The sequence below is a fragment of the Mercenaria mercenaria genome, chromosome 8 (assembly GCF_021730395.1).
Source record: "Mercenaria mercenaria strain notata chromosome 8, MADL_Memer_1, whole genome shotgun sequence".
Lineage (NCBI taxonomy): Eukaryota > Metazoa > Mollusca > Bivalvia > Venerida > Veneridae > Mercenaria > Mercenaria mercenaria.
The window spans coordinates 25,930,534-25,945,679 of NC_069368.1; the positions used below are offsets into that span (position 1 = coordinate 25,930,534).

At 35.0% G+C, this 15,146-nt stretch overlaps 1 protein-coding gene across 2 annotated transcripts in view; it reads left to right on the top strand.

The window, feature by feature from the left end:
* The first annotated feature begins 6,277 nt into the window (after positions 1-6,277).
* LOC123522819 (ceramide transfer protein-like) overlaps positions 6,278-15,146 on the top strand; it is a 51,689-nt gene continuing 42,820 nt past the window's right edge. For both annotated transcript variants that reach the window (XM_045300249.2, XM_045300250.2), the window contains exons 1-4: positions 6,278-6,653; positions 10,705-10,929; positions 11,794-11,926; positions 14,018-14,116. In XM_045300249.2, the coding sequence (XP_045156184.1) occupies positions 6,417-6,653; positions 10,705-10,929; positions 11,794-11,926; positions 14,018-14,116 (694 nt within the window). In that variant the 5' untranslated portion in view covers positions 6,278-6,416. The remainder of the gene's footprint in view (positions 6,654-10,704; positions 10,930-11,793; positions 11,927-14,017; positions 14,117-15,146) is intronic.

The window sequence follows — 15,146 nt, forward strand, 5'->3', positions numbered from 1 at the left end:
GCCGGTATAACATTAAATACTGACCCCGTTGAAAATAGACCCCGTGGGTCCTTTTCCAACGTTGAGAATTGGCCCTGTCAACATTTCAGCATTAAATTTTGATCAAAAGATCTTCTTTCAACGTTGAGAATTGACCCGGTCAGCATTTCAACATTAGATATTGATCAAAAGGTCCTTTTTCAACGTTGAGAATTGGCCACGCCAACATTTCAACATTTCAACATTAGATTTTGATCAGTGAGATCAATTTTCAACGGGGTCAGTATTTAATGTTATACCTGCCATGTTTATCCACCGCTTCTGCGACGAATCCTCCACCGCTTCGGCGTTGGAACCACCGCTTCTGCGAAAGCTATGGCCAGTGTGCTATTTAATAGGTATCAACAATAATAAGAGTTACTTTAAACTACGTGATTCTGCAGATATGCTCTGTATATCAGGTCAAAGTCAGTATCTCAACGAATTTTGTGTCATTTTTTAGTTTCATTTTCACAATGGATTTCTCCTGACGTACAGTGTGACATACATAATGAATACAAGTTTCTTCTTTAACAAATTTTAGTCAATTGTGACTTAGAGTGGTATACGTACTCAAATTAAATAAAACCATAGTTTATACTTCGAACCTGAGTTATTCAGAGTTATATATGGTGTGCATTTTAAAGCTGTTCAGTCTATTACTCAGCAGGAGATAAATCTATTACCAATTCAAATAGGCAATGTCATTCATTCGATGACAGTATGGAATGTCATTTTACAATTTAATGTACTTTTAAGATATCACATTTTCAAATTCGTGATACTGTACCTCCTATTCGAATTAAGTGATGGCATATATTCCCAATCAGTCGAGGACTGATTACACCAAACTGTTAACAGGAAGTACTACTCAGTCTTACATGAAGTAGTCCAAAATGTAGTTCCATGTTGTTGAAATTTAAAGCAAAACAAAAATATCTTAAGTGTAAAAAGTAAATCAACCTTACTTTTATGGCACTAATCTGAAACATGTGGATTCTAACCATAGCTCGTATTACTTATGTCAAATGATTTAACTTGGTCAAATCACATTACAAATATTTGTTTCCGGAGACGTAATCAGAAACATTGTCAGGTATAGTGCAAGAAAACAGCTTTCATTGCCTTAGTAAGATCACAACTAGAATATAGTTCGATCATATGGGACCCATACCTAAAGAAAAATATTGATAAACTGGAAAAAATTCAATGTCTGGGCGCTCGTTTTATTCTAAATAATTACAAATCTCAAAAAGAAGGATGTGTAACACAGATGCTCAACACTTTAAAACTCAGCTCTTTACAAAATCGTCGTGTTTACAGTCGAATGTTGATGCTCTACAAGATAGCAGGGGGCATGGTGCCGGCAGTGGACGCAAATAATTACCTGACTAATAAACCTATCAGACGATCAATAAAGGTGAAATTGAATACAAACTTTACTACATCTAACATTCTAGACAGAGAGATATCAAATAACTCTCGTTCGTACATAATACTGTATGCTCACACAAATCAGTTTAAAAAACTCTTTCTTCGATGAAACACCTGTGCATTGGAATCTTCTAGAGTATATAGTGTAGTGCGCACATCTACATTCGATGGCTTTAAGAAAGACGTCCCAGATCACTTCTAGCCTCCTGTCCGTTGAAAATATACCAGAAGTGGTCCTTCTACGTATTCGAATAGATACAGAATCAGATGAAGAAATGTGGTATGATGATTCATATGAGGATGTGGCAGTTATATCTTTGGCTTACTTTTATTGCTTATTGTATTTAGAAAAGATCTAGACCATTTTCCATATGAATTTCTAAATTAGGTTTTAGTTTTATTCATTGAGAAAATGTCTACATACGCGTAATTGCTAAACGGCTGTGTTCATAGGAGCATTTCAGAGCGTCCTGCAATAAACCACTAAGGACCGCTAAGGACCACTAAGGAGGTACAAAGGACCACTAAGGGCCTTTAAGTGAGCACTAAGGACCACTAAGGGGTGACTTAGGGTTCAATAAGGACCCTTAAGGAAAATCTAAGGAATAAATGGTAAAATAAAAAAGATGTGAGTAAATTATTTCAAGCAGTTTTCCCATTAAAGACCGCTAAGGAGGCACTATGGACTGTTAAAGATGCACTATGGACAAATTAGGGGCAATTATGATAATAATTATTGAAAGCAGTGCCAATATATTGTATAACTTTAATTTTAAAGTTTAAATATTAATTATAAGATAGCATGGCTAGCTAACTGAGTGCTTATGTGTCATGAATAAATATACATTTTAATTGTATCACATAACAACACATAAAATATTTTTAACTTTATTGTCATCAATTTAAAATCATAAAATCTTGTTTAACCTTATTTATTGATATAATAATATATTGATATAATGTAACTTAACAAATTCATATACTATTGTGTCATATTAAGAAATCAGATAAATATTTACAGAACAATAAAACACGGACTTGCATTACTTATGAAAAATTCTATATACAAACATACTAATCACTAAAGTCATTGAATATTTTAATTTATTGATAACCTTATTTATCGATATTATGTACCTTAACGAATTCTTATATTAACTGTCATATCAAAAATCAGATATACATTTACAGAATATTAAACACACACTTGCATTGCTTATGAAAAGTTCTATATACAAACATACTAATCACTGAAGTCATTGATAATTTTAATGAACCTTTAATTTACCTTAACAAATTATTATATGTCATTTCAAGAAATTAAATATATATTTACAGAAAAGTAAAGCACACATTTGTATTGTTTATATATATATATATATATACAGACATACTAAACACATGTCACTGCACATTTACTTAAACGCATGGCAATGTTTTTGACTGTTATTATTTCCTGAAAAGAAGTAAAACTTGCGCTGCTTGACAAAGCATGAAGTCTGTTGTTTCCAACAGAATCAATACGCAAGTTCACTTCCTTTGTGTAAATGTTCTTGTCACTTTGGCACGGCTTTTTTGACCTGGTTTCTTAGCGACTGCTGGAGTCCAATTGAATATGTACCATCAGTGGATACAATTCTTGACGGTAGTTCCTTTTTTGAAGTGGCATTTAGAAATTTCATTTGATATGCTTTTTTCAGTGTCTCACTTTGATCGCCACACCCCTTCGGTTAATCTGAACTTAGTAATTTGGGATTTAGAGAATAATTCCCAGTTCCGTAAAGCGCACGTCTTACATCCACATGCTGAACCCTAACAGTATCATGTAGTTTCTCGACAAGAACATCCGTTTTGGGGGGTTTCCAGTCTGTGGAGATTTTCAGCCTATGGTTGATTGACTCTGTGTTGTTATTTGTCCACAGCTGATCATTCTCATTAACAAAATGTTCTGATTTTTTTTTTCAACAAAATTCTCATAATACTCTAAAAAGTCTAGATGGTCTTTCAAGAACTCTTTAAATTCGACATTTCTATCATCGAATGTGGCACTGTCATTGGCACACGCAACCCCCTTCGGTCCAAATATTTTGTGAACAATTTCGTTTCTCTCCTGCATACTTTTCGGAATCATTTCGGTCATATTGCGCAACAAATTGTCTTTTATGTGTTTGGTACACAGCCTACGTTTGGCTTCTTGAAAGGTTTGATCAATGGCGTTGGTCATAGCTTTTTCATCATCTGTTCCGATCGACATTTCAACATTCTTAAGCTCAATGTCTAAAATACCACGAAGATAGGAAAAGTACCTGTAATACATTTTTGTTTTGGCATCCCAGTGCAGAATGAGTGGACCTATCATAATTGGAGGTTCACCTGTTTCTTTGCGTACAACTTTCTGGATTTTGTATACTAACAGTGTCACCGGCCAAGCAAGAATGGCCTGTCAATACCTACAACTCCCCCATTTGACTTGATGAAAGATCTTAGATCGGCCAATTGTTCTTCAGTACAACGAAACATGAGAGGTTGATCACCGTCCCTTGAGTGTATAATTTCACTGACAAATTCATGACCATTTAAAGACTTTATAATGTTCAAAATTCCATCTGCAGCATTTTTCGCTTTTTTCTTACTACCTACAGATTTTGATTTTAAATACTGACACTGCCGCAAATACTTTGGATAGAGAGTTGAGTCGTCAAGTTTTGTTAATTTAGTATAAGCATTAACTGGCTTATCATGCTTAACTGCTTCTTTAATAAGTTTGATAGCTTCAGGGTGTGTACGTTTGTTAGGATGTTCTTTTGTTTTTTAATTTCAATGAACTTTACCATATTCTGAGTCTCCATTTGTTCCCTGGTATCCAACAACCATCACATATTGTTTTGTGTCAAGTGCTGCAGGTAAGTTCTCAAACCAACTTACATGTTTCTTAACCCTTAGCCTGCTGCAGGCGAATTTAACAGCCTTTGCAAACAGCTTGGAACCAGATCAGACGCCGATTAAATCGGCGTCTGATCAGGTTCCAAGCTGTTTGCTACTCTGACAATATTTCTTCCAATTTTGGAGCAAATTGAATGAACTTAACAATTTTAGCAGACGACATTTCCAGCAGACGACAATTTACCTAGCATGCTAAAGGTTAAAGTCTTCATTTTCTTTTAAGACCGTATAATACCTGTGAAGAGTCACTATGTTACCTAAATGTGGTTGCGGATTCAATGGGGTTTTAACAACTTTCCATTTCACCTGTTTCTCAACACTTACAATACTATCTTTGACATGAACGAATTTAATGTTTGTTTGACCATTTTCAAATTCTTCCAAAAGAAAGTTTGTCTTACAAGTGCTGGATTTCCTACTATTCCAAACCCCACAGTCATCATAGTAATTTGCTTTTTTTTTACCTGACACGTTACTTTTAATGTTTTTTTCACCATCAACTAGAACAAATCCATTGTCTTTATTTCCTCTAAGAACAGACGACACAGCTGTTATGTCGCCTTGAATAATGTTCAGTAGATCTTCAACCGGCATGAACTTTCCATTTGGTAACGGTGCATTGATTCATTTTTTTTTTCAATCAAATCATCAATTTCACAATTTGATTCTATATCACTTATTTCACATTAATTGAATTCTTCTGTATTTATTTCAGACTCACTTTCACTTTCTTCGCACTGATGTTGAATTAAGGGGTGTAGCACTTTCACTTTGTTCACACTGATTTACAGACTGATTTGATTCAGATGTTGAGTTAAGGGGTGTGGTACTTTCACTTTATTCACACTGATTTACAGACTGGTTTGATTCAGATGTTGAATTAAGGGGTGTGGCACTTTCAAATTCACTTTCACTAGATTCACAGTTTGTATTGTTATCACTAGTAGATACTTAAGGTACAAAATGGTTTGGCAGCCAAATTCCCCCAAAGTGAGGTCCCATCTTTGTCCACATAATATATACAGATGTGTGCCATGTTGAGTGTACCTAAAATATAAACAATTTAGTTCAAAATACTAATTCGTTAGTAAAGATTAATGCATATAAAAAGAATTGTGTACATTTGAATTAAATATTTAAAGATGAAATGTTCTTATGAAAGATGGGCACTGGATATCTTTAATGAGAATTAAAGGGGTGTGGGGGGTAGTCAGATTTATTTATTTTTTTTAATTTTAGCATCACAAAAAAATTATATTTCATACAATATTGTTACATACCCGAGTAAGGATTTTTGCATGGTGGTCCGACTGACCATTCATTTTAGGATACACAGAATAGATGTCTCTGCCTAATGCATCTGCTGCTGACTGAATTGTCCAAGAACTTGAATAGCCACCTGGGGTAGCACACTGTTTACAACTTTCATCTTTGTTGTTTATTTCATTTTCAGCAAAAATCATGGATTGAGTTTGCTGGATTTCAATTTAACATATTGCACCTAACACACAGATATGTCAGAAGACAAGATTGATGCTCTGTCCATCACTGATGATGAGGGTGAAGATTCAGAAGAAGATCTAAGAAACTTTGAGAAGAAGGGTGTGCTTAGCAAGTGGACAAACTACTGTACTTGTATAAAATCTTGAGACCTCATATTCAGTACTTTAGAGCATTTCAATGATATAAAAGCCATTTATGGTCATATAGTTTATCATGTCTTCTTACTAAATATTGACATGTTATGTTATATACATACTGAAAATGAGGTCTCAAGATTTCATTGTCTATATGAAATACAGGATGTAACCAAATTCATCAGCTTCTCGGTATATGGAACGGTGCATAACGGCAGTAAGCAAAATCCTAGATGTCGCTAAAGTCAACTTCCGGTTGTAAGTGAATCACCGACGCAAGATTTGACAGGGAAACACCTTCTTGTTGTTTATTTCATTTTCAGCAAAAATCATGGATTGAGTTTGCTGGATTTCAATTTAACATATTGCATCTAACACACAGATATGTCAGAAGACAAGATTGATGCTCTGTCCATCACTGATGATGAGGGTGAAGATTCAGAAGAAGATCTAAGAAACTTTGAGAAGAAGGGTGTGCTTAGCAAGTGGACAAACTACTTGCATGGTTGGCAAGACCGATATATTGTCTTAAAAGATGGAACTCTTAGTTACTACAAGTCCGAAAATGATCTAGCATTTGGATGCAGAGGAGCGGTCAGCTTGACACGAGCATCAGTAACGGTATACAGTTCTGATCTGTCAGATGTCATGATTCAAAAATGAGCATTAAATTTACTATTGTACAATCTTAACCATGTTAGCAATCATAGTTTTTATTTTCTCACACAATTTGTTAAATAACAAAAATTTTAAATGCAGACATTGCAGTTGCTGAAATTCAAATTAAACTTTCCAACTCTGCATAGGGGGAGGTAACCCAACTAATTGCGCGCAAATGGCTCTTTTGATATATATAGAGATATACCACTCTCTGTACACGACCCACTTACCATTCATAACAATGTGGAAGTTTTTTCCTTCTATGTGTACAGTGTGCAACATTAACTTTTTAACACCATAGCCAATGGGGCTACGGACTTCCAATTTTTTGTAGCCCGACAGAATTTTTTGTAGCCCCACTAATTTTTGGCTCAAGAATGAACAAGACTTTCATTCTAAGCAATATTTAATTTCTTTCAATATACTGCTGTAGGTTGGTGAATATTGATATATTTCAGAAATTTGTAGAGTTTTTCAGAATTGATTTCGAAATCTGAAACAGTGTTCACATAGTTGTGCAGAAAGTCAAAGACACTGAGTCATGAAAAGAGATCTAAACAGCTTTGTAGACAAAGCTTGGCAGTAGACAGACCAGGGGTCTTGCTAGCCCCATTATTGTTTTGGGAGAAGTCAATTCTCCCTCCAACTGATTTAAGGAGAAGTCGAGAGACTTTAGGGAGAAGTTGGAAGACTCCATTAATTTTTGGCATACACTTATTTGTGGAATGGAATGAGATACTTTCATTCCATTCCATTCCAGTATCTCATTCCATTCCATTCCAAACTTCCATTCATTTTGGTAATGCCCCAGAATATTTAATTGGAATCATGCATGTCAAGGGCAAACTAGCGTACTTAGAGTATGATGCAGTCTTGACAAGTAGTCTGAAGCTGTGGGATCTAATCTTGTCATACTATTTTTCGTGTCCTCACCTACACAGTACTCTGTATAAGATCAAATTGAATAAAAATGTCTGGCTTTGGATCCAAATGAGTGTGTTGTGGTTTGTGTTTTGGAGTTTAACGCCCTGATTCAACTTTTTTTCATTCATATCAAGACGATTAGTTTAGTGACATACCGTTTCTGGGCAAGCTACCGCAGTGTACCAGTACTTGGTGCACAATTTCCTATACGAAGTAACAATTTCCCTTATTGGAACAAAGGTAGGGGTGAAGAAACTCCCTGACTAAATGCCATGGGAAATGCTCCGACCCGGATTCGGAATTGAACCCACGTCCCCCGCAAGAGGGACCAGCGCTCCAAATTAATATCAGAATAAATAACTTGGCCCTATTTTTTAATGTTTCAAAGCAAAACAAATAATCCATTCTGATATCACTCGATCCCTATTCCCCCCCCCCCCCCCCCCACACACACACCCCCACCCCCACCCCCTACATTCTTCCTCCTTTATCAAATAGAATCAGACCCAAAAAGAATCTAATGACCTAATGACCTTGTTATTTCTGGCAAAACAACAATAACATAGCCATCTGAATAATTTCAAATATAACAATAAGACAATAACTGTGAGATAAATTTCTGCAAGAGATATCCCTTGAGATTGTCCAACAGTTTAATGAACCAATTCTACCTAAAGTTGAACTTTGGTTTGGCAGTCTGTTACAAATGGTAATGAGATATGACCTAAAGATGTAAACAAATCAGTACGTTTTGGAATGGAATGGAATGGAAGGAGATAGTGAAATGGAATGGAATGGAATAAGTGTCTCATTCCATTCCACAAATAAGTGTATGCCTTAATTTTTATATTTCTACCTCGACGCTGTGAATTGATTCAATGACCATTCATTTTCTTGGTTACATCAATTATACCATACACAGTGATTATTGTTTCAATACAAAATTCTAAGAAAAAAATGTTTTCTGCTCAAGTCGGTGCTGTATCTAACACGCCGATTTTTTTGTTGCTATATCGTGTAATATATGAATGCAGGATGAAAAGGGGTTTATCATTTATACCGAGTCACCACTTGTGTGAACAGTTTTTCATTCGAATAAAACTGAAACTAAACTGTGTCAAACCTTGAAATACATACCGGTATTCAAATCAATTCATCCATCAAAGTTAGCTTTACGAAGTTAATTCTTTACATGTCATTCTTTTACCATGGATACCAAATAATTGTGTCTATTATTCCAATTAATCGGACAATTTCTTTAGAAAACGACTCGCACGTGTTGACAATTAAATGCTAAGTGTCAAAGACGTAACTGCAGCGCTGTATGGCCTATTACAATTGCCTCTGGTGAAACCGATAATTTGATTTGCTTTCACACTTCTCGCGAAAATCTCACAAGTACCTGAAGTAGGCGGAGCTTAAATTATGCTATCGGCGAGTGTGTATGTGTATTCGACGCACATTATGACATGGTGCAAATTGTCAAAAGATTAGCGAGTGCGCATCCAAAACAAATTCGGGTGACTTGAATTCGCTTTGAGATTGGACTTGAGCGAAGTTTGAAGCTTCAAAGCAGCTATTTTGCTCCCATGTTTGCAATGATCTTTTTGGTAAATTTATTCCTCAGAAATTTTTCATAGCCCAACGGGCTACGGTCTGCCGATTTTCTGTCGCCCGAGCCGATTTTTCATAGCCATTGGCGATCGGGCTACCGTTAATGTCACACACTGTGTGTATATAGCCAGCAACGCAAATCGCGTGGTAAGTTTTATGTTTAGGTCAGCTTTTCTCCTAAACTATCAAAGCTATTCTTTAAAACTTGCAACACTTGTTCACCACCATAAGCTGACCCTGAACAGCATGAAAAATAACTCCATCCTGCTTTTTGCAAGATTTATGGCCCCTTTTGGACTTAGAAAATATCAGATTTCTTGGTTAAGTTTTATGTTTAGGTCAACTTTTTCTCTTAAACTATCAAAGCTATTGCTTTGAAACTTGCAACACTTGTTCACCATCATAAGCTGACCCTGTACAGCAAGCAACATAACTCCATCCTGCTTTTTGCAATAATTATTGCCTCTTTTGGACTTAGAAAATCATTTTCTTGGTTGAGTATTATATTTAACTTTTCTCATAAACTATCAAAGCTATTGCTTTAAAACTGGCAACAGTTTTTCACCATTGTAAGTGGACGCTGTACATCAAGAAACATAACTCTATCCTGCTTTTTGCAAGAATGATGCAGGGTCTTTTTTACGACTAGGGTAAGGGGCCCCAGCCTGCTTTGAAGTAAGATTTTTCTGATAGATTACTCACTTGCCCAAAAGAAGGTCAATCATTGATAAAAAAATATTTTTGAAATGAAAAATACGGACCAGGAAGCAGTAGATATACACGTCAAAATGCTCCTGATCGCCTTTCTAATGGCTCATTGTTACAGGGGGGAAAAATTAAAATTACCATTTTGGCATTTTTTCCCCTCTCAGAATACATTATCATTGTAATAAATTTAAGTGTTTATGGCTCATGAACCCATACTTTATCTTAGATATATCCAGCTATTTGCCAAGGCTGTGAATAAAGATTTAACAGATTTTTTGAGGATATAAAATGACTCTGGTTTAGAGTGAGGGTATGACTCTGACTTTTTATGTGATGTCACGAATATACATTTTTAAGAGGAATGATGTTTTTATGTCTTTTTTGTATAAAAAATATAGGTAGACAAAGCAAAGAAAAAACACCCCAAAATCACCAGATTGCACCATTTTAAATCTTCAATTTCAAAATGTTAAGGGGGAGGACCCCCACCCCCTCCTCAGGTTCCGCTGGCTACTTTTCTTTCATCACTGACTACTTCAAACTTTAGGGAGAGCCCTGATTGACCATGAATATGCAAACCCTATTACTGAAATCTAGTTCAGTAGCCTGATGGCTAAAAGTATTCGGTATATACAACATCAACAGTTATGATTTGATTTGAGTTCGTCTGCATGCAAAGTTCTATCACTTTATTTGCAACACAAATGACAAATGCTCTTGATTGTGCTTTCTTACAAGTACGTTTAATCAGTACGTATTTTTACAGCCACATCAGTTTGATGAGTGCCGCTTTGATGTCGCTGTCAACGACTCAGTATGGTATCTGAGAGCAGAGAGTGAGGATGAACGTCAAGTATGGATAGATGTAATAGACAACCACAGACAGACTGAGTCGGGATATGGTAGTGAAAGTAACCTCCGTAGGCATGGATCACTTATTTCCCTTACATCAGGGACTAGTATGTCAACAGCATCAACCTCATCGTTCAAGGTAAATCAGCAGTAAAGTCATATTCTGTAAGCAGAGTTTTTAAAAAAAAATGTTAAGAAATTGCACAGAAATACAGTAATAATTGCATATTAAATTATAATAGTTTTGAAGGAAGCAACACTTTAAAGAATGTTTGTTGAAGAAAAAAACATTTTGTAAAATTATTACATATTAAGAATAAGATTGTCAAGTAAAATTTTAACATATCAAGCAAATTGAATGCAATCATTCTTAGATTGATAAGCTCGATCTTTCATGTCAAAATATTGTTTCTTATGCACATGCTGGGGAATGTACCAGACAATCAGGTTGCATAATGTAACTTTATTGATGGTATGTATTTTCAGTGATTCAGTCATAAAAAAAACCTGTTTCAATAAAGTTTTAGTAACATATTTATAAAAAGAGTACTGGTAATGCCGATTCGCCTGTATGAGTTTCATTTTGATATTTATCGAAAGAAGTAACTTACTGATTTGTGGAAAGGAAGCAGTTTTCTGTCTAACAATTTTGCCATGTTAATGGTGCATGTTGCTTTATTGTTGCAATTTAAACTCTCTGAGAGGTCAGGAACATTTGAGCCACGCCATGGGAAAATCAACATAGTGGCTTTGCGACCAGCATGGATCTAGACCAGCTGCGCATCTGGGCAATCTGGTCTGGATCCATGCTGTTCGCTTTTAAAGCCTATTGTAATGAGAGAAACCATTAGTGAACAGCATGGATCCTGACCAGACTGCGCAGGCTGGTCTGGATCCATGCTGGTCGCAAAACCACTATGTTGGGTTTCCCATGGTGCGGCTCATTTATTAAAACTCAGAAAAATTGTCCTTCTGAAAAAGACTGATTTATTTTTATTTACAGCGAGGACGAGGTCTTCGTGAGAAGTTGATGGAGATGGAAACATTCCGAGATATTCTCTGTCGTCAGATAGAAACTCTTCAGAGCTATTTTGATAGTTGTGCTTCAGCAGTTGCCCATGGAACAGTCAATGATTGTAAGTAAACTGCAGTTCTCCTTACTCCTAAGTTATTACACAGGAGTTTGGAAATCTGTCTCGAAATGCAAGCAGCTGATTGGTTGATTTTGAAATTATTTTAACCTCGAGTCTGCTAAATTACTAAAATGGACTGGTCCAATCAGGTCCATCATACAATTTGGGAAGTAGCATATATTTTCGTTGGGTTGTTCACTGAATATTTACTGACTGAGTAGTGAACAGTGCAGACTAAGATCAGCCTGCAGACTTGCAGGCTGATCTTGTTCTGCACTGCTTGCAAAGGCAGAATCACTTGCCGCCAGCAGGCTAAATGTTAATTTGACCAATGGCAATTTTGCATTCAGACGCTGGTCTCTAAACTACATGTAAGTTCTCATAACTTTTCTATTTTGGTCTCGTACACAGAACAACGGAGTGTTTTTGTAGCTAAAATAGGGAGTTTTAGACAGCCAGTTTAAAAGTTCATTTTTATCCCTGTACAACGCAAAAATTGGTTAACTGAAATTGTACATCTATGATCAATTTTTTCACCAAGTTGTGTTATTTTTACATTGAAAAAGTGTTTTCAAGAACAAACAGAACCATTTGTAGAGAAAACCAACTGTCCAATGAAAATCCTCAAAATTTGAATCCTGCAATGGAAACATATTTAACTTAACCTTTACCATGCTAGACATGATTAGTTTGCCTTTGCGACCAGTGTAGATCATGATCAGCCTGCATATCCATGCAGTCTGATCATTATCTGCACTGTTCACTATTCAGCCAGTATCTTTTTTGTAAGCACCTCTTTTAACAGTGAATGGACTGTCCAGATTTGAAGATTGAGAAGTTCATTATAGAAATTAAGCATGGTAAGGGTTAATTAGTAACTGTATGGAGATTATTTTGTTGCTATGTCAAAATTCTGGTTGCAGTGAAAACAAATTGTTTAAAAATGTGACCAAAAATGTCAACCCCAGAATCTGGATCCCACAATAACTTGAAAAATATAATGAAATTTTAATGAAACTTTGTATGGTGATAAAGCCAAAAGGAAATTATGCATTTTCGTTTGTTTTATTGCTGTGTCAAAAATTCCTGATTTTTAAGGAAATAAATTGTTAATAGATGTGACAAAAATGGATGTCTTTTCTTTCTGTCCATCTGGCCCGGAGTACATAACAGAAAGATGGTACCTATTGTATCTTTAGAAGTACAAAAGATCTTTTCCTTAATGTCATTCATAGATAGTATGAAATATGTTTATTTTGCCAAGTTATAAAGCAGTTTATCCATCTTGTCAGTCACAGGTAATAAATCCAGAGATAACTTGTCAAGTACATTGTTTTCATGAAATCTGGTACATACATAGAAAGAATTATAGATAATATGAACCTAATTTCATTTTGTGTATTTGTCTGTCTACCCATCCATCTGTCTGTCTGTTCTTCTGTCACCAGAGGTTGATCCTTCTGTAACTTTAAAAGTACTGGAGATTTATAAATGAAACTTGGTTTATAGAGGATAGGTAACTTGGAGAATACACAGGTCCTTTTCTTTGGTTGATATGTTTGAAAAAAGGGAAATATGGAAAATTATTCAGGCAATTTCAGTTTTTTTTCTAGCTGTTATAGCAACAGAAACTTATTCCAGTCTGGGACTTTGTTTGCTTTGCAATACATTGTAGTCTTGTTTATTGTTTTCTTCAAACGGTGTAAAATTATTAATTTTTCAAAAGTACATGTACAAATTCTTCAATAAGATTTTAAGTCTTTAGACTGATGGCGGCATGTGATTCTGCCTTTGCAACCAGTGCTAACCAATTTCAATCTGCACATCCATTTGCTGTTTAATCAGTCGATTAATTTTCAGTGAACACCCCTTTGATAAAAAAGTGGTATTGCCCAAATTGAAAGACGGACCAGTCCATTTTAGAAATTTTGCAGGGTAAAGGTTAAAAGACTACATAGTGAGATTCAAAACTTTTGAGTTGTTATTTTCTACACATTGTTGTATATGACTTTATTTTTGCATGCTTACAATTAGATAGTCTTTAATAAGGATACTGCAGTCTGTTTTTCACATAACTGATATTTCTAATTATAGTAACAGAAGATGACATAGGAGACCCAGATGACCTTGACCATGGGGATGTCCATCAACAGTCAGGGGTCAGCTACCCTGGACATTCTGCCAAAGATTTAGGTAAGATTATATTTTATATATATTATTATATATATGTAGTGTTATAAGGTTTAAAAACCAGAATTAAGCCTAGCAACCCCAGCTAAATTTTCAAGTTATGTGTTTATCAGTTTTAATAAACCCAAAACAAAGAGCTTGTAAATACAAGCTCAGAACAGTTTGATTTTTTAAAATATCTTTATTAGAAAAAAAGTTATGGGATTTTGAATTTGTGAATTTCCGACAAATTTTCAACCGCTTTTTCCACATTTTTTGTCGATTTTTGACAAATTCTCAGAAAAATGATGGCACCGAAAACGCTTATTATTTTAGAAAAACTGCTGTAACTTTTTTAAATTTGGAGATATTTTGATGAAACTTGGTCACTTTATGTATTTTTGCATGTTCTTTCCATTTATGAACTTATTTTTTGTCTAAAACCTAGTACTGGCAAGTTAAATTAGAAAATTGTGAAGAAAAAATCAGAAATATTTTTAATATTTTATTCACATGTCGGACAATAAATATCATCTTCATACTAGCATTAAAATACAAAAGCATGTTGAAATAAATAATTTAATATAGTAATTCTATAGAATCATTACACATTTAAACAAGAATACACATCCTTATTCTTCTTTTTCCAGCAAATAAGAGCATGTTAAAATATATACAAATAACAATAAGTTTATAACATAAATATCATAAATTTACACATGAGCATTTGATTGATGATCACAGTCTTTGTCTTTATCTACATTTTTATCTACATTTTTGTACACTAAGAACATTATAGCTCCAGCACCATTTAAAAGTATATCTTTTTGTATTTTTCATACACTGCATGAATATTTGCATGGTCTTCAACAAACCATAAACGTCCAGAATTTTTGCATTCTGGAACGAAGCCGTGTTTGATTACGAACTCCTTTGATACGCGCTGCACATCCTTCCTTGCAGGCCAGGTGAAGTACCCCGGTTTTCTTGTTGATGCCAGAAAGTTCACAACTAAACAGTCCTCAGTGATATTTTCAACAATACCAGGATACCA